Here is a 21,245-nt window from a genome sequence, read left to right as displayed (position 1 = left end):
CATCAAAGTACAGTGAGAGTGATTCGAAAGCATACGGCTCCATCTGCCCTCTAATCGCTCTCACTGTACTTTGATGTCATACACTGATCGGTCTGCGCAGCTCCGCTCTATTATGCAAAAAAAGCATTAATTTGAAATAGATTTTTATCTAACAATGTAAAAGTCTATCTTTATCAATTTAATACATCAAAAATAACAATATTGATTTAATTAAAAATGAAATAGTATTTAGTGTACAGTAGTGCAACAGTGTGAGCATTCATACATTTTATTTTCAGTTCCAGCTTGTAACCTTAAAATGGATTTGGAAACAACTTGATTCATTTGTTAATTTTTTATTTGTGCAGCTACAATAAGTGATTTTTTTATTTTAATTTTTTTTTACATAGAAAAAACAGACAATGGTTTCCTAAGGATTGAACTCCTGGTGTGTTGCTAAACGACTACATTCTGGAAGCGTGCAAACATTTGTAAAAACAAATGAGAAGTGAATTCTAATTACATTTAGAATCGAGTCACTTTTTAAAATCCATAAATAATTGAATGGGGGAATCCAATATATGCTTATTAAATCGGTGAAATGATGTTAATTTGGGAGAGAACGTGCAGGATGGTAAAAGCACATCTACTCTGTCCTGCCTTTCTATTCATGTACCGAGTAACACTGCAGGATCCCTGAATAACCATTCGTCTGTGAAAACAATACAGAACTAACAACTGAACAACATAAGCGAGAACATTTCTGCTGGTAAACAATACTTAGACAAACTGTGAGTGTGGCATATGGGTGGGGTGGGTCTGGGTGATGTAGTTGACGGGGGAGTGAGAGGAAGAGGGGCAGTATGTGGCATGGTGGATGCGGGGATGCGGGCCAGCACCGTGAGTCCAGGGCGTGAGGTAGTGATATGTTGTGGAAAGCACGGGCACGTAGGGCTCATAGCTGGGGTGAAGGGGCGGCTGACCGCACTGCTCCTGCACCAGGGGGTAGAACACCGTGCCGGGGACCACCGTGGGAGGGCTTTCCATAGCCAGAGAGGAGCCTGAGGAGAGGAGGGCATGGGTGTGAGTGTACATTGAATAGAGTAGACTGACAAGCTCAAGGCAGAGAGTGTGCAGGTTTGTGGTGGTAACGATAGAGGGACGCTGACCGTTGCTGGGCACGTCTCCTTGTGGATGGGGGCACGTGCGGACAGGATCAGGGTAGGTCTGGGGAACCATGTGGTCAGCGGTAGGAACGGCGCTCGAGTACTGCTGGAACTGAGCGTCTGCGGCCGGCTGCTGATACACCTGCTGCATTTGCACCATAGAGTGCCAGTAACTCTGCTGATACCACTGGAAGAAACACAAAAACACTGGTTTGTCACATTTAAAGTACAAGTCACATTATTCGGTTTCTGCTGACCAGAGTCATTTCTATACTAATATAGGTTTTAATATTTTGAATTACCTTTATTTTAAATTTAGTTAAACTTTTTGTAACTTTGGATCTGATTTTTTTTGTTTTTATTAGTTTCTTCTAGCCTTTACTATTTAGGTTTAATAAATTTTTCTTTCAGTTTTAGCTGATTCATTTCCAGTTTAAATTTTAGTGTTTCAACTTGCCAAAACCATTCAAGGCAACCTTTAAAATTCCAGCTTTCAATTCATTTTAATAGTTTTAGTTAGTGTTTGTACAGATTTTTTTAAGAGTGAAATTCAAGCACTTTTCCAGCACTTTCAAGCAGTGTCAGCCATTCAAGGGTGTGTACAATCGTGAATGAATAATTAGATATAATGAATAATTACACTATGCAAAAACCGCTCTGAAGTAAACTATAGTAGGATAGCTACTGCAAGACCATTGCAAAGTTTATTTCCACTTGGTCCAACAGCAGGAGAAAACCATAAATTTTTGCATTTACTTTCCAAAAGAGGAAAAAACACATGTATATAAAACAAATTCTGAAACTGAATTGATTCAAGCTAAAAGAAACGCAAATTCACATGCATACAGTAAAGGGTGCAACATGAACAACTTTCAGCTTTGCTGCCTTTCCGGATATAAAAACAAATGAATATAGGAATTCAACACTCTAATTTTAGCAATAAAAATGAAATAGACGTAACATTTAAGTAAAGTCATTTGTGATGACTTATATGGTTATATTTGGTTAAATAGCAGATTAAGTCAGAATAAAATCCATAAAGTATGTTTGCATTTTATGTATCATACCAAATTTTATGCAAACCTGCAATTTAATTTGTTTCCCTTTGTGCATTTTTATTTATTTTGAGGAATACTGAATCCATTTTGTGTGAGTGAGAAGAGAAAAGATACTGTTGCCGAAAACAGCATATGTCTGGTCTATATTTAAGCAGCACATATACATTATACATACATATACATATATACCCATAAACTTTCTAATATGAAAATGAACTGTACCCGTTATTGCATTATCTGCAGTAAAACAAATGCGATCGCTATTATTTTAATCTTTGTCTGTTTTTATTTAATTAAAAGTAATTTAATGATATGACACCAGAACATTTTATTAATAAATGTAAATGATTACTACAATACGTTTCAGCCAGGCTACCTTTAGGGTGGATGGTGAGAATGGATTAGCGCAAACATAAATATAATTTTTGTAAATTATGCAGCATTTTAACTTTGGGTTTTTTGCTCCTTGACAGACATTTTATACTTCAAGCCTGATGTCATTGATACGGTATCATAAACAACTCTGTCCCTAGTTGAATTGTGCAAAAAATTATCCACGACTTGATCTTTAAAGGTCTTTCTTTTTTAAAATCACACAAGACGTTTCTGCTGTGGCAGGCTGGTCTTCTCCGCATACCTTCATCAGGTTTTATAGCTTAGACACGGTTTCAACCCAAGGAACAAGAGTCTGTACACATCCATGTGGGCAGGCTCTTGCCTTAGGTGTGGCGACGTTGGAATTAAGTTCCCCTAACATCAACGTCATGACACAGCATCGAGTTCACCTTGAAAGGGAATGTCTCACGCATGTAACCTGGTTCACTGAGAGGGGAACGAGACACTGCATCTCACTGCCACGCCCCGGCTATGCCGGAGCGTCTTCAAGCATCCATTCGTGGACTTGGTGATGCACTACGTTGTGTCGTGACTTCCATACTTTGGGCCAATCAGATTGGCGCGTTTAGACATGCTTCAGACACCGGCTCACGCAGGGGAGTTCACACAAAGTCAACATCCGCAGCATCTCTTTCCCCTCTCAGGGAACCGGGTTACATATGTTTCTTTTGTGTTCCACAGAAGTCAGTCAGTCAGTCATACAGGTTGACAACATTTGGCCTGAGAAATTGTTAAACCAGTTTGTTCTTCCGTTTCATTTGAATTATATTGTGGCCTCAGATGACAATTTTAGTTTTTTTGTGTGTGAACTTTACCTTTAAGGCTCATAAGAATTAACAATTTAATAGTTACTAAATGGTTGACTTTCATAGTTAGCCTTTTATCATGCTGCTCGTTTTATAAAAGCCACAATATGCCATGTGTTTTTAATTTTAAGCATAACACACATAAACCTTGCCTCATTTATAAGCGTGGGACATTACATAAGCTACAGTTCTCTAGAGTTGACAATGAGGCGATAAAAAGCAAAAAACCCACTCACCTGTACCCCCAAATTGTAGTAGTACTGAAGCACTTTGCAATCTAGGGAGAAAAAAGAAGGTAAAAAACAAATATGCAAGATATAATTAAAAAGTGAGGTGGTTCCCTCTGACCTCTTGGAAGGTCACAGCCATTGGGGTCATACGAGTAGGGTGGAGGAGGTGCCAAGGCGACTGGCTCTCCCAGCTCATTCACAAACCACGGAACTGCTGGAAATACAGAGGAAGAGTGTCTTGATTGATCATATCGGCTAACATTTTCTAACTTTACTCCTCTGTTATAAAATACAGAAACACAGAGGTGTATACCAGGCCTGCCCAGAACATTCTGGGGTGGCGGCTGTCCCGGGGTCAGGATGCTGTTGGGCTGCAGGGGGTTTGGGGGGGTCTGGGAGCTCCCAGTGGATGAAGAGGAAGAGTTTGAAGTGAAGATTGCAGCCGGGGCAGAGTTGATTTGTTGAGAAGAGGAGAGGACAGATGACTTCACAACCACCTGAAAAAATTCAGCACATGTCCCACCCGAAGAGGATGACACAACTGTGTAACAATTTTATGAAAATCATGAACAATGCATGCCTGTTGTGAGTAACTGTAGGTGGCGACACCCTCTTGTGGCGACCCGGCACGAGAACTTCCTTCTTGAATGGTCTGCAAGACACATTAAAACTCAATTAGATCAGCACAATCTCCCATTAAAACTCTAATTTTAAGAATTATAAGAGAGCACATTTTTTGCATAGAAACAATCTAATGAAAGTCCCATTTTCTATATTCTCAAATGAAGGGAAAAATACAGGTTGGTTTAGGAGAGATTGTGCAGAGCTGTCAGAGCACATCTACTCCATGTTTTCCCATTCATTGGAACTCATGTCAGCCACAGTATTAGCATTTTGGTGGACATCTTTGACAAATGAAGAAGTCTAGAAGACTGTACCAGATTGGTGGTAGACTCCGCTGCTGCTGCGTACACTGATGGATTCTGATATCCTGCCTCTGCAATACAGAAACATGATGTTTTAATATCAAAGCACACAGGATAAAATGACAAGAGCATAATGCTGAAATTTTTCTAAGCCGTTAATGAACTAACCTGCGGCAGAGTAGATATACTCCTCAGAGTATTCACCTAGTCAAGACAAACAATTCAAATAAATTAACCATCATTCATCATAACACAACATATGGGCTGTGTTAAAGCCTAGTGAGCTGCCAACAATGACAGCACTTTTGGGCATCATAGACATAATTCCAAGGCAAAGACTGTTTCAAAGTGAAAACTTACATGTGCGCTTCCACACAAAAGTAAGCTTCAGTAGTAAAGAATGTTCTGCCGAATTATTGTTGGTTTAAATGTGAAAATCACTACCAACAGTGTGTACCAAATGTATGTGACAACATCAAATGCAGGCATTTAAACTCATCAAATATGATGACGAGGAAGTATCAGCAAAGGATTAATTGATTTCTAGCCCTTGCATTAGCTTTACTACCAGATAAATATATATATGAAGGAAAAACACGCCCTGTACAGCAACGATCAGCTGTTCGGCCGAGCTTTCGATGATGTTATGGAAAGGCCGAAGCTGATTGTTTTTTGTCACATGACCTGCGGTGCGCTTGAGGCATTCTGAAAAGTTGAGATGTTTTCATCTCGCCGTGGCATCGGCGCGCCTGGAAAAACTAGCGCACCTACATTTTAAATAACGACCTTGAGCGCGAAAAAGACGCGATATGTGAACGGCCCCTAGAAGCAGACGTCTGAAATGAAAGGCAAGAACTGCTATTTATTTGGCTTTAGACTGTTACATGAAAATTTAAAAATGAAATATCATAATTATACTGTTTTGAGAGTTTACTTATGTAATTGTTGCATTAGGCTATGAATTAATAAATGTTTATTGATAAGATCTAGCTATTTCATGTCTTTTCATTTACAGTAGCATGAACCATGAGTAGTCGAGTAACTCGAGTATTGTTTTGATAAGAAATCGACTAGCAGAAATCAGTAGTCGTGCAACCCCTACTCCATACACTCTTATTTTGAATGTACCCTAAAGCTCCTAAGGAGACATGGTGATGGAAGAAAAGAAAAAAAATGGTAGGAAAAACAGACCATGTGGGTAGTTGTCAGTGAGTTTTGACAGAGCCATGAGATATTCAGAACCAAACCACATTCATATGAAGCGACTCTACACAGGCAAGGTTTTGGCTGTACCTTGGTCACCAGCAGTACTCCTCTCATCGGGGTCCTCCTCTGATGATGTCATGGTCTGTTTGCCTGAAGGAGGGATTGGACTGGGAACTCTTGGCACCCAGTAAGCAGTGGCCCCTGGAACCATAGAGCTGGACACTGCTTGACCCTTCAGATACACACATAGAGAGACAGACAGAATACTGATCTTAGCATCAAGGCCCATTCACACCAAGGACAATAACTATAAAGTTTTAATGATCATTCTAACTCTACAAGAACAGTGAAATCCACACAACTATAACAATAAATGGCAGAGGAGCTAAATCAGTGGATTCCTTTTCTAGCTGATGAATGATAAAAGCATTAACAGCAAATCACTCAACTTTAAAAAGCTCAAGCATTTAAAGCAGCAGAGTGCACTTATGATAAACAGAATGTTATGATGCACTGTTATGGACGCTAATATGGTTGTCATTATAGGTGTGAATGGTCTTAAAATCCCAACTGTTACTAAAGTAGGTGTCTCACCGGTATTGGGGAGAAGGCACTCTCATCAGTCTCCTCAATCTCATAGAAGGTGATACTTCCCTCCATGTCTTGGGCGTCCTCTCCTGGCTCAGGAACACAACTCAGACACTCTTTATTCAGAGAGTGCATCTGCCTTCGACTCCTTCTATACATACACAATTTTAACTCACTTTGCTAGCAGTTGAGTTAAAGATGTTTTCAGAGCAAAAAAACAAACGAAACTGAAATATCTTGCAATACTGAAAATTATGCTATCGAGTTAACGTAGACAATTTTACAAAAACAAAAATGACAAACTGAGTCTGTTCAATAAAGTGTACTAAGCAAAAAAAAAAAAAAAAATTGGTCTGACTGCATTTAAAACTTAATCTCTCCCTTTGGGACAATGGACCAAAAATATGAATGCATCTTTCACATATACAAATTTGTCCAATAAAACACAAATTCCTTCGCCCATCTCCGAAACCTGAAAAATGCTGCCTCCACAGGCAGAATCTGAAGTTAGGAAGATTGCGTCACATCCTATCCACTGAGATACCTTCATCGAATCAATATTTCGAGGCAGCATAGATGTATTCTAAGCTGCCAATGATATACCACTCTCCTATGCGTGTGGGTCCGTGACAGTTGAGCTGAAGAAAAAAACACTGTCTGAAAGTTGCATATGGTGGTTAGTTTGTCTATAAATGCATGTTTCGCCCAATTTTTCCAACTTTTGCCATAATTTCTCAATTCTTAAAGAATTAAGTATTTTGGTAATTAAATATTTGGTTGGTTATCACTAATGCTCTTTCAGTTTTGTTGCAGACCATCAGACCATTATGGTGACTCAAAAGCAGTACAAAATCAGTTTTAGGGGTTACCTCTGAACACAAATGCTGCCTGAGAAGTCATTGGTTTATTGGGTAGCGAGGCAACAAGTCAAACAACAGCTACCTAAGCTTTGAGAACCAGCATTCGATTATGCCAGTGGTGTCCAATCCTGCTCCTGGAGGGCCACTTTCCTGCAGAGCTAAACTCTGCTGGATTACGCAAATCACTCATACTTCATTGCTTTTCCAAGAAATCAATTGATTTAAAAAGGAAAAAGCTGGAAGTAAATAATTTTGAACATGTCTTAATTGCTGTTTTCTATGAAACAAGCTGTCAAATGTGGTTTTGGCAGGTTGTGAGGTAAACTAAAAGGTAATAAATAAATAAATAAATAAAGTTTTCCCCCTATTTCATATTTCAACATGTAATGCATGTAAACACATCCTAATTTTCAGAACCCATTTTTTGGGAAACTGAAGAAAAAAAAAAGAAAAAAGAAAAAACCTATTTCCATGCAGTTAGATTATATTGAAGAGAAACTGTAGTTTGTCTCATTTATAGCACTATGTTAAAGTGAATGCTTTCCTACCGTGACCTGAAAGAGTAGTTATCAAAACTCTGGTAGCAGCGCTTGCTAGGACTGGGATAATAGGCCATGTCTGGTCCAATAAGATGGTGTCTGTTCAGGAATCGGCCCGAACTTCTGACAAAAACAGATGCGTGGCAAAAGAACCACAAACAACAAATTCATGCAATGAGTAAGGGTAAGACTTATGATATGCATATGGTTAAAAACAGGGGTGCCCAAACCTATTCTTGGAGATCTACCATCCTAAAAAGTTCAGCTCCAGTCCTGATCAAACATAACTGAACCAGCCAATTAAGATTTTCAGAACAACTTGATAATTATAGACAGGTGTGTCTGATCAGGTTTTAGATCTCCAGGAACAGGACTTGTTTAGAAGATACAACAATAAACAAAGAACCATAAAGAATAGTGTCTAACCTGGGTGGTCCGTACCCACGCGGCGGTCTAGGCGAAGGATGGGGTCGGTAGTGTTCATAGGCCAGGCCTGGAGGTGGTGGAGCGGGACAGTGCACCCCTGGAGAACGGACAGGATGAATGTTTCCTGGCCCAGGCTGCAGACGGGGAGGTAAGCCAGGCTGAGGACGACTGAAAGATACTGCCATCAACATCTCCTTACCACGAGGCTTCTTGAAGAACCTTCGGCGTCCACGCAGCTCGGGGTCTTTAAAGAGAAAAAATAAATAAAAACACTTTCATAACATGATTGTCGTCACTACACCAAATCATTATAAATTGAACAATTTCATAATTCTCAAATCACCAGATAACAAATGAATAATTAACAACAAAATATGCAACTACTATAAGTAAATCCAACCTTGCCCGGATACATACAGTATACTTGCGTTAATCGGTGTGTACTGTATAGCAACTGCTTAAATGCAAACTATATTATTGCCCAGCGATATATTAAAAGTTGTGTATATTTAGTACATCCAACTTTACATGCGTACATATTGTACTCACGTGAACAATTACACTCTATATAGCAGATCTCAGCTGTATGATTATGTCAGCACAAAAGATATACTATATAGAAAATCTCAACTGGTTGAATTGTCGCAAAATGTATACTATTAACACACAGCTCTAATCTACTAAATGAGACTAAGTCGTGAAGACATCAAGATATTATAAACTAACACAATTTTCAGTAGGCTGCTTTGAAAATGAAAATTGAAATTATTTTATGCAGTTCATTAAGATAAACACTATCATTGCATATTCACATAAATGTTTACATCTTTGGAAAGTTCTGTAAATGGACAATTTTATACATATCTAATACTCAAAATAAGAAATCAACTTCATGATAAAACTCAAGGGGTCTCATTCATGAAACATTCGTAAATATGTGAGTGATTTGCGCGTAAAGAGACCTTCCCGAAAACTCTTCTCCTGATTCACAAATACTTCGTAAACGTCAGATGTGATAGTGAAATGTGTGTGTGTGTTAATGAATTCCAATCAGTCGTAAATGGGACGCGCGTGCACGCTCATTCTCAATTACCATAAATCGCGCCCATTAAATCCGACAACTATATATGGGCATCATATTATGACACCAAACGAGGGATTTCAACATGTCTTCTCAAAAGCGAATGAAAAAGAGAAATTTCTCAGATGCAGAAATTGAAGTTTTATTATCAGAAGTTCATTCAAAACGCCACATTTTATTTTCAAGCGTACATAGTGGCGTATCAGGTCCTAAAAAAAAGGAAGCTTGGCAGCATATTACAGATGCAGTTAATGGAGTTTCATCTGTTAATCGAACAGTCCCAAAAGTAAAAAGAAAATGGTTCGACATGAAGCTTGACTGCAACACTTGTGACTTGCGGACTTGTGTTCCGTTTGCAGATGCTATTACTGGCTCTCATAATAAAAGTAAAAAGAAAAACCGTATGTAATTACTATATATATTTTTTCAAAATGCTGTGTAAATATGTACCCGATTAAGGTGAATTAAAATGCAGCCTTATTAATGAGCGAAACGTTCGGATGTTAAACGCACTATTTACGCGTGGCTGGGAGCAGGTGGAGATTTCTTTCGTACCAACTAACATTTGGAAAATACGAACATTTTAATGAATCCGAAAATTTACGCCAGAACCACTTTACACACGATTTACACAAAAATTCGTTCTGCTCGTGTTTCATGAATGAGACCCAAGGAGTGTACATCCCAACACAAATGAAGTTGGAAAGAGACAGACCTAGTTCTCCAGTGTACTGCTCTGGATGGTTGTAGGAGTTTCCCTTTCTGCTTGGTGTGATGTTCCAGGCTGGCACAGGGTTCACTGGCTTCAGATTACTCAAGGAAACCAGGTGCCTAGAGGAGTTCAAGATGATATTTAGAGAGTCTCAGGGACATTTGCCTGTGAGAAAGCACAGGTGAATAGCTTACTTTTCTGCAAGCTCCTCAATGAACACAGTCACTGCAGTGGTGTGACTCCCTACTTCTTGAATGAAAGCATTGTAGTACTTCCCTTTTGGATCCAAGCGGACCTGGGGGGAACAAAACATGAGTATGATGGGGGGCTGTGGGGGAAATTAATTATTATTGAAAAATTCATAACAGGGGTTTGTTTTATCAAATGAGGTGTGACAAAAGAAAAATGACAAAAGTCAACAATTTGCAATAATTTTAACACTTAAACCCGATTAAAGTTTTGTCCCACCTGACACTTATCTCCTAAAAAGTACTGTCTGCCAGCAAACACCATGTAATCAGTCTTCTGTAGCTCTATAACACAGGATTATCACAAAGCACATCACAATAAAACTGCACATTTAAAAAAAGAAAAAAAGGGAAGATATACATGTTAGAGATGGCATTAATTAGCTTAGTCAAACCACCTGTTGTGCTCATAAATTATACGTTTAGTTTGCATGTGGTCATATTCTCAAGGATATTTGGGGTGAACCATAAAACATCAGCCCCTTTCAAACATAGTCTTTACTGGTAAATTACCGGTAAGAGATCATGTGTTTCAGGACCTTTTCAAAAATACCAGTAAACTATTTCCAGCAAATTACCAGTAAGGGAAGTTGTAATATTACCAGTAATGTGCTTGTGTGAATGCAGAATGAAGATTACCGGTATGGTCATGTACAAAGTCAAAACGTGCTGACGTAAAAAGTCTGCTCTGGGCCAATCATAAAGTACTTTTTTTATAGCTGAATCGAACGACAATATCGCAAATAAAAAAACAAGCAAAGATGAAACACGAGCATATCAAGCAATGGCCAGCATATTTTTGTTTAGCTTTGTTTCACAGAACTATGTTACTCACCTATCAAGAAGAAATAAAGCAAACTCGGCATCTGATGTTAGGCCTTTCCACTCCTTGAGTTCCCTCAAGCTTCTCCGATATTAACACGAGTTCTACCTCTTGCCTGATTGTAAGCCTTTTTAAATTTAAGTTCCGCAGGCATTGTCCTCTTTTTTTTTTTTTATCTGCCATCTCTTTCTGTAATCGTTTGGCTAATGTCTGTGCTGTGTGCACTGAGCGCTCTCTCCTCCCCATCATTGCTAGACACGCCTCTTACTGCTAATTGGTTACAAGTGTGTTTTGGTAGTCGGTCCAACACGGTTTTTTAAAAGTGTTTTTCAAAAACTACTGATCCCACCTTTAATGCCTTTCACTGAGACGTCAAAAATTGTCAAATTTGAACGTATAGTGAAACTAAAGCTCTTCTCATACGGGCGGATGAAGACAACGGCACAGCGTTTAAAGATCACTTCCGGTGACTGACATCACAGAATTTACCAGTATTTTGGATCTGAATGGTGTCTTACCGGTAAAAAGCTGGAACGGCGCTGCTTGTGTGAACAGCATATTTGTGCATTTACCGGTAAAGTCATTCTGGTAATTTACATTTTCATGAAGCCCATTTAGCACAATCCATCCCCCACCAAGAAAAAAAATCATGAGTTACATTCAGTCAAACATTACTATGAAGGTTTTTTTTTTTACATCAGCAGTGCTTTCTATTGAATGGTTTAACATGGGAATCAGTATTAATTTAGTGTAAGAGTCATTAATGCTCTTAAAATTTAACTGAAGTAAAGTAAACCGACCTTTGCGGCTGTCTTGCCACACGTCAAACTCTACGTTGCGGTATAGCTCTGGCTCCAAGGCCTTTAGTACCTTGTACGGCAGAACCAGTTTTCCTGAACCTTCTGTGGCCTGGAGCAAAAGAGTGTATGTCAAATACTGATGAAAGTTTAACATCTTAATCTTTTAAATTATGGTCTTAGCCACCTTCTGGTCCTCAGCTCCAGCTCTGGATTTGTCTTCTGAGCGGCAGTGCCCACTCGACTCCCATTCTTCTCTGAAACAAATCAAAAGTCAAGCAAAGTACATAAACTGGCATTTTTCCATCTATAAAAAAAATTAAAAATCCAGAAGTGCATTTTCATGTTGTTAAAACTCCTATGGTTTTCTTGTGGGAATATTAAAGAACTTTTCTATAAAATTTCCGGCATAGTGACCAGCAGTGTTGGAGAAGCTACTTGCTACTAGCTGTAACTTAAGCAACTCTACTGTCAAGCTACTCTTTTTGAAAGTACACCACCATTCAAAGTTTTGGGGATGGTGATATATAAAGGCTGGATTTATTTGATCAATAATACAGTGAAAACAGTAATACTGTGAAACATGACAATTTAAAATAAGCTTAAAATGAGCTTGTCATCCCCAGTCACTTTCATTTTATCGTATAGAGCAGCTCAGACATTTACTAAACATCTCCTTTTTGTGTTTCTGAACATCACATGGATAAATTACAGAATTATAATTTTTGGGTGTACTATTTCTTTACAATCTATACTTGTACAATCTATACTTGTACAATGTTGACCGCATGTGAGCGGTCAACATTTTCCCATAGTGAAACCATTTTGTATTTGTGAGATAATCAGCAAGAAAAAGAGAGGCTGTTTTCAAAAATCACCCCCTAGACCCAACATTAGGCCACTCGAGGGAGTGAATGAAAATAAGTGAACGAATTAAGACACCGAGTGCACCAGAAGGGCTGCAGCTTTTGCATAGTTTGTGCTTGCCATTTAATGATCATTTAAAACTTAAACTGGCAGGTCTAGTAATGAAAAGATTTAGTCATGGAAACTATGCATAAACATTAAATAAACAATTTAATAATGAATTAAAAGTGAATTTATATCTGTAAGATATTAGGCTGTAGCCACATTGGAAATGTGCGGTTTGAAAATGGGTGGAAGGGTGATTCAGCTGCGGGACCATCGACTGGCAAGACGCAGGAATTCATTCAGCGTGACTTGTAGTGGTTTCAGACACCACTACAAATGGCTGTTCCATCAAATAGTGCCCTAAATAGGGTATGGGGGCGATTTTGAATACAGACCGAGAGAAAGATAAAGGAAGACAGGAGACAGCCTTAAAGTGTGCTACGAAAGAGTCAGGAAACGAGAAGACCTCTGAGGCCGGTCTTCTGGGGTGTCGTAGCCAGCGTCATCACTGCACATAGACTGGCTGTTTCTGTATCGTCGTCCCCCTCCTTTGAATCCCTCCAGCGCCACCTGCAGCTCTTCTTCCTCAACTCCCAGAACACGAGAGTATAACAGTTCATACAACAAGGCTGAAAAAAAATGAAAACGCCACATACAACATTCCACTACTGTGGTAAAATTACAATCCAATCCAACAATCCAGAACAAAATGTTCACCATTTGTGATTGTTCATTATGTATCACACAAGGAATCTTGTCTTGATGAACTGCTAACTCACCCTGACATAGTGCAGCATCCATTGGATAGTTCTTGGGGTAAACAATGTCATAGTGGCCATTGTTTGAGCAACACAGCAAAATCTGTGGGGTGGAATTCAAGATGATAAAAGTGCTGGGAACCATATTAAATGCTGCAGAAATTACACAGTACTTTATCAACAAAGCAATGCTTAAGCTAAGAAAAAACTAAATTTTACTTATTTCTTCACATTTCAAAGGAAGACCGAATCTGCGTGAATGCTACCAACCAAAATTTGATCTCAGCCTCAAACATCCCACCCAGTGATGCATATTCCCCCAGTTTCATAGACAAGGCTTAAGCTAGATCCAGATCCAGACTAAGATGCATGTTTCAGCCGTTTTGCACTGATATATCTTAATGTAAATCACTGACATTGTTTGGTTTCAAGATGCACACTATTAATGTTTTTTTTCTAAAATTAAAAAAACGACTTGAATGTCCTAATTGAATTAAGGCCTAACACTGGCTTAAAGCTGATTTATACTTCTGCATCGGACCTAAGCCGGAGCCTTTACGCTGTAGTAGACAATGAGTTCATTTTCATTTATACTTCCGAATCGTTGTCCGCGTTGATGCGCAATTACACATGCAGAAGGAGCATTTGAAACCAGAGGGAGGGGTTCTAGCAGACCAATCACAGCGCTTGCGTCCGCGCAGAATTGACGCGTTGTTACATTTTTGGAGAGTGCACGTCAGGGTACGACGAAGGGTACGTGTGCTACACGCAGCCTACGACGTAGCCACGGAGGGAATTCGACGCAGAAGTATAAATTGGGCTTTAGTCTAAGCCCTGTTGTTGAAACCAGGCCATTTTATACTAAAATAACAAGTGCTGTTGGATTCCAACAGAATCATCCATCACTGGATGGTCACTATGTAACTTCTGGAGTCAGGGGTCCAGCTTCCCATCCGGGTAAGAGAGCTTCAATGGAAAAACTTGTAGCTTACGTTCATGACATCAAATCTTTCATAAACGTTCAAATAGCAGTGAAAAAAGAAAAATATCCACAAACTTAAAGGGATATTTCACCGCTGGAAAGATGAATGTGTATTTAAATTGGGTCATTTATGTAGTAGAAATGTGAAATTATTTTAGAAGTTGGTGCCTTCTAGACTGAGAAAAGCCAGAAAATGTATTTTTGGCTCAGGTGGATGAAAGACAACAACTCCCAGAATGCACTTGCTTCGCTGCCCTACGAGGCCACTCCCAAGCCACGCCTACTGGTTACAGAGGGCAGTATCAGAAGAAATGATACAACTAGGCTACTAGTTGACTCGAAACTGAAAAGACAGTTTTATCGTGAGGTCCCACCCCCAATGGGCGGGTTTCTACTGATACAAAGCTTAAAGGGTTAGTTCATCCAAAAATTTAAATTCTGTCAGTAATTACTCACCCTCATGTTGTTCCAACGCCGTAAGACCTTCGTTCATCTTCGGAACACAAATTAAGATATTTTTGATTAAATCTGAGAGCTGGATCACTCCTCCATAGGCTTCTAAGGCATTATAACTTGCTGGCCCAGAAAATGTATCAAAGACATTGTTAATATAGTCCAAGTGACTACAGGGGCTCAATCTTCAGTTTATAAAGCGACGAGAATACTTTTTGTGCGCAAAAACAAAGACTTTATTCCACTATTCATTTCCTTCTCTCTGGGCCTCGAGTTTTTTCACGTAGTGTAACTGCGCAGCGCTTCTGTGTTGTACGTCACACGCATCACACACATGACCAGCGTCGGCCAATAGTGAGCCTACGTGTGACGTATAACACAGAAGCGCTGCGCAGTTATACTACGTGAAAAAACTCGAGGCCCAGAGAGAAGGAAATGAATAGTGGAATAAAGTCGTTATTTTTGTTTTTGCGCACAAAAAGTATTCTCGTCGCTTTATAAACTTAAGATTGAGCCACTGTAGTCACTTGGACTATATTAACGATGTCTTTCATACATTTTCTCGGCCAGCAAGTTATAATGCCTTAGAAGCCTATGGAGGAGTGAGACAGCTCTCAGATTTAACCAAAAATATCTTAATTTGTGTTCCGAAGATGAACGAAGGTCTTACGGGGTTGGAACAACATGAGGGTGAGTAATTACTGATTTTTGGGTGAACTAACCCTTTAATGCTAATCGGTGAAGTATCCCTTTAACAGTGCATGCTGCTTTCCGTGACACAGTAACTATAGTTGGTTCATGGTCAAGTAGGTGGTTCATGGCCAGATTAGTGAAACTGAATTAGAACTAAACTCTAAATGTGAACAGAGAGAGTTAACATTCCTCACCTTAGGCAAATTGTCTTCCTCTGCAATCTCAGTTGGCGGCTTACCAGGATACCTGTAAATGACAAAGCACCGCCTGTGCCGAAAACCACTCATATGAGAATTTGGGCCCAAAAATCACACATTTTAAATGAAATTACATTTTAATTGATTCAAAAGGATATAATTCAGATGCATTACAAAACAAAACGAATAGTTTACCTAATTTTTACTTTAGGGCTATTTTATGTTTTTTCTTCCATGGAACACCAAAAGTGAATTTGAGAACATCCTCTTTTTAATATAAAGAGAGTGAATGAGGACTAGGACTGTAAAGCTCCAAAATACCCATCTCTTAAAAGCGGTCCTCACAACTTGAGCACTTTATTCCACATCTTCTAAAATCATATGGTAGCTTTGTGTGAGGAACAAACCAAAACACAAATCATTATTCACTGAAAATATTCATTGTAGTGCAACTGACTTTAGGTAATGATGTACTTTTTGTAGTCCATTGCTCTTTGGTGGATGGAAAGATTAAGAGTTTTAAAAAATGTTGGCCTATTCACCACACAAAACTTTCACATGACTTATAGACTACTTTAATGACCTATTAGCATATCAAAGAGAGCGGCCAGAATATCCTTCAGAAATTTACCTTTTATGCTCCACAGAAGAAAAATACTGGGTTTGAAATTACATGAAAGTGAGTAATGACCCTTTACCTTTTTGGGTGAACCATTTCTTTAGAAAACAGTTAATCAAAGAGAATATAGAAAGTAGTGTTTCACAAAAAAAGGCTCTGGATTAAGAAAAAGTAGATGCAAATACCTGTACACTAAAGACAGTGCTTTTATTTCCACTTGTCCTGTGGTTTCCTGTGAAATTTGGGATATTACAAGACAGTACATTACAATCAATCATTTTGGTTTTTGACACAGTGAACACCTGCCCAATCATTAAACTACAACAATAAAACACATAATATGCAATGTTAATATTTTGTGAATATGGAAAGACCCTGAATGCAAACCGTGGGGTCTTCCAAGCGCTCCAAATACTTCTCAAAAGATCCTTGAACAAACTGAAACACATGGTAACACAATAAGACAACATGTTATAAATGTTTAAATTGAATGACAGTTTGTACTAAGTTGATGTAGGCTAGTCTGAATTCACTCACAGGTTCAAAGTTACATCTGTTTGCCCTCATGAAGTTGGCACACTGTTTTCTTATTCTTTGATGGTAATTCTGGGAGTAGTAAAGCTTATGACAAAATAAAAACATCAGTTCAGCAGCATATGGTAAAAAAAAAAGAGGAGAAGTCATAAAAATGTCATTCAGCTACTAATTGTAACAGCTATGCTACAGCATACACGGTTTTCAAGAATTCATACGTTCACAAACTTTGACTATGGCACAAAAATTTACAGTTTGAGCTTCTTTTAAGGTATATTTATGGAAATTACCTGCTCAGAAACAGCTCGAAACAGACAGGACGCGTCTCTCGCCATCATTTTTCGGTAGAGCCCGATGCTGGCCAGATACTCGTCCATGTTTACAAAATATTTCTTCAAGGGTTTCTGCATCTTCAAGAAATCATAAATAAAAAACAATACATATACAGAGTTTCACGGCTTTCCGACTAAAAACGAAAACACAGTGAAGGTCGAAAGTTTCCTTTCGGCTTGAGAATGAAACAGGTGCTGCAAATTAAGCCTGATTGCAGCGCATCACTGTCGTTTGGCGCGACTTTAGATTTTAAAAACTTTGATGGTAGATTCAGGAGTGATGAATCTGCTATGATAGCAGAAGCGCAGAGGTTTTAGCAAACAGTTAAAATAGCATTGTTACACTGGGGATGTCTGCTAATAATCGCTAGCCCCCAAACTATTATAATTCATACAGTCTATTTAATTTCAATGGAGTTTGGTGATACTCCCTCAGCATTCAACAGGTAGGTGCTCTACTCACCAGTTTCAATTAAAATACAATTCAAAACAACACAACACAAAATATGAATGAATGAAGATGACTTTAAAAATATTAGCTATTTTTATAATGTCTTAACAGACAAGGGTGGGCTTGTTGTATGTAGCCTAATGTTACAAGAAGGTTACAGTGTAGTTATGGTTATCTGCAATTAATCATTGAAGCAATCTTACTCACAAAAATGACCTAAACCGACCACAATTTTGACTAAATAAGTAGGCTAAGCCTAATTTCCTGCTAACAAACGTAGCCTATTTTATTCATTAGTAGCCTATGGAAAAAGTAAAATAAAAAAAATAACTGCGACCTTTTCCTCAGAATTCTGAGGGGGAAAGTCAGAATTGCGAGTTATAAAGTACGAATTGCAAGATAAAAAGTTTGAATTGCCTTTATTTAAGTGTTTATCTAGGGCGAACACAATTAAGCTTCCATACATTTGCGATTTACATGGACTAGACTAGAGGATAAACATGGACTAGATTCATAATTACCGGTTTGACGATAAACCATGATAAAATCGTTTCATATGTGAACTCACGGTAAATACTGTCCAGCAAAGTTAGCAACAGTCTCACACGTGCTAAGGGAAATTGTGAACGAATTAATTGCGTTATATGTATTTTTTTCCCCCCGAAAACTTTTCTGTCTTCAGAAGAGTTTTGATGCCATTTTCTTTTCATCCTACCCTCCGTTTAATGCATAATGTAATAATAAACTATTTTACAGCCGTTACCAGGGAAACAGCTATATATTTTTGCTTTTCCAAGCGCCATCTACTGTCAGACTACCGCGTTTGTTATATGGTTTGTTCAGACCATTGCGAAAGTGCATTTATAAAATCTAAACAATTTGGATAAGATTTACGGACTAATTATACTAGGCTAACTCTAATTTATAAATTTGACACATCCCTTTTCTTAAAAATGGTTTAAGGCTGAAATGTTAGGTTTATCATTTTATAAAACGTTTTTGTTATAACTTTATTTTAACATATAGTAGGCCTATGTTCATATTTGTAGATAATGTTATGTCATAAGTCACCCAACCAACTTAAAAACAAAACAAAAAAAATGGTAAACTGTCGTAGTTAGGATAATGATGTTATTTTGAAAACCAAAAAAATCATAGTGCTGCTAATTTTATTTGTTGTTTGTTGGTTTTCGATATAAAACCAACTTTAAAAAAACTCAGTGCTTGTGTGTAATAGTAGGCTACAGTTCCAGGCAACTTTGGCTACAGTGATAATATTGACAACCGTGATTATTTTGGTCACAAACGTGATATGAAATTTGGACCTTGTGACCTAAACACCCTGTAAAAACTGGAAGTAGCCTAGCCTAATTGAAACCGAAAAGATCGTTCAAGGTAGTATAGCCTATTTTCCTAACTCAACTGGTTAACTGTAAGTTAACTTGCCACGCTTTAATAAATTCTATCGAGTTTTAAAAGACAATATAGGCTATTGTAATTTTACTGTATAAATATTGTAAAAAAGGGTAACCTATGTTTGGGGAAAAGGTATTGGCCTTATAAGACGAAAAAACAGGCCTATTTTATTTATTTAATCAATCGTCTTTATTTGTAAAAGAATGACATTAAAAATAGTTATTTAAAGGTTCTTTACACGTAGTTATTCTATTTAGAACCATGTCGTAGCCTACTAAAAAACAAACAAAGCCGTTTTAGGTTCTTTATTCCCGCCTTTTTGATTTTCAAATCTGTAACCGTTAAAGCCATCTCATTACTGTTTTTCTGGAGCTCAACACAGACTGTCATTCAACACACTCACTACAGGTAAATTATGAAAATTAATTTCTTAATGTCTATACATTTTAATTTCAAACTGTATCAGGTTTCCTACCAATAATAGAACATGTGATCAGCTCTGTTCAGTTTAGGATACTTCACTCCTCTTCTCAGAGAGTGACAGAGATATTGAATTTATGATCCATATTGTTAGATTTTTATTTATTTATTATTATGCAAAAACATACCCAGTCACACACACACACACACACACACAAAAAAACAAAAAAAACATTAAAGCAATCCCGTCACTTTTCCCTTTTAACATTGTAAAGGGTTCACATAGGCTACTGTCCGTTTTTGCTACTTTTGGCCTTCATAAACATAATTATTTTTACATAAACAAATGGAAGAGACACACTGTTCCACTACCTCACAATTGCCACACAATTACACCAAAATGATGGACTTCATAGACACCTTAGAGGATTGTGAAGATATTGCATTAAAACGTGGTCTTCATGACAGCTTTTTTCTGTTTCTAGTTGGTTTTACTTCATGTATTTATTCATGTTCAATGTTAATTGTCCTTTAACTGTTGTTAGAGAAATCATTTTTTGCTACTTTAACACAAAAAAATAAATAAAACTGACACAACATGCTGTTGCTGTTTTGTATGTAAGACCCTAATAGACTAGGCTTACAAGATATAATGACAGGGGTAAAAATGATATGAATATATAACCTAACTTAAAGTATTAAAATAAAATGTATCGGCCTAATACTAATATTAATAATATAGTAACTATACTAATATGAATGAAAATAAGCCGTTATTCAAAAGGTTATTTATAACACCATTAAGGTCCTATAGCACTTTCAAAGCATGGTTCTTTAAAGAACCTTATAAAGGGTTTTATTTAGCACCAAAAAGGGTTCTGCTATGGTTAAAAGATGAAGAACCCTAATCTAGTACTGTCTAGAACCTTTTTTTTCTGAACCTTTAATCACATTTGATAGTTTCTCTTTTTGGTTTAGTCAATGTTATTATCGTGTCTTTTGTTATGCTGATGCTGTGCAGGAAACATGTGAAGTCAAAATAGCTGTTTAAACGATTTTCGTGTTTAGGCTTAGCCTGTATGAATTGGTTTTAGATGAAAGGTGAGTGTAATAGTCTTTTAAAAGATGTGCGAATGAGCGTAAAATGTTCTCCCACTCATGTGAGGTAAAAGCAATAAGCACGAACACACGCTTTTAAAAATGAGTCTATAGCCTAGTTTAAAAAAAACAATTCTGAAGTTTTTCAAAGATTACATTTATATTTAAGCGTGTAGCCTACTTCTTCTTTTCTTGTTCGAAATAAAAGTGTACAATAATTAGTCTTTATACAGATAGCCAACAACTCCTAATAAAATGTATTGAATTTCACACGTAGGCTAAATGAACTTTGCACGTCGACTATTTTGACCTCATTTTAAAGTGCGGGTCTTCAGAGTATCCACACGGTGGCGCCAAAGCTCTTGATTAGAGACGAGACCTCAGTCACGTTAAAAAATGTTATCAGTAGCATGCATTAGTTTTTGGTTAATATTACGTCTTTTAGTGTCACATTTATCTGTAATATAATGCTTTTATACCCCCCAAAAAAACAAACAAAAAAACAGTGATGGGCTAAAAAGCAAGGCATTTTTCTGAGT

General features: G+C 37.8%; 1 protein-coding gene across 1 annotated transcript; it reads right to left on the bottom strand.

The window, feature by feature from the left end:
• Positions 1-466: 466 nt before the first annotated feature.
• On the bottom strand, positions 467-17,472 carry alg13 (ALG13 UDP-N-acetylglucosaminyltransferase subunit). Its single transcript, XM_082139977.1, has 25 exons — positions 17,280-17,472; positions 16,993-17,076; positions 16,843-16,893; positions 16,641-16,687; positions 15,834-15,906; positions 13,533-13,614; positions 13,220-13,382; positions 12,029-12,098; positions 11,845-11,953; positions 10,442-10,506; positions 10,168-10,268; positions 9,977-10,092; positions 8,380-8,424; positions 8,181-8,277; positions 7,764-7,874; positions 6,362-6,506; positions 5,855-5,999; positions 4,730-4,765; positions 4,574-4,632; positions 4,216-4,287; positions 3,949-4,132; positions 3,754-3,849; positions 3,642-3,682; positions 1,149-1,332; positions 467-1,040 (listed from the first exon to the last, which is right to left on the bottom strand). The coding sequence occupies exons 1-25, from the start codon at positions 17,397-17,399 to the stop codon at positions 760-762; spliced, it is 2,577 nt and encodes an 858-aa protein (XP_081996103.1). The 5' UTR covers positions 17,400-17,472; the 3' UTR covers positions 467-759.
• Positions 17,473-21,245: the final 3,773 nt, after the last annotated feature.

This window comes from Leuciscus leuciscus (assembly GCF_965113295.1).
Source record: "Leuciscus leuciscus genome assembly, chromosome: 16".
NCBI lineage: Eukaryota > Metazoa > Chordata > Actinopteri > Cypriniformes > Leuciscidae > Leuciscus > Leuciscus leuciscus.
This window is presented reverse-complemented; position numbering and strand designations above follow the sequence as displayed.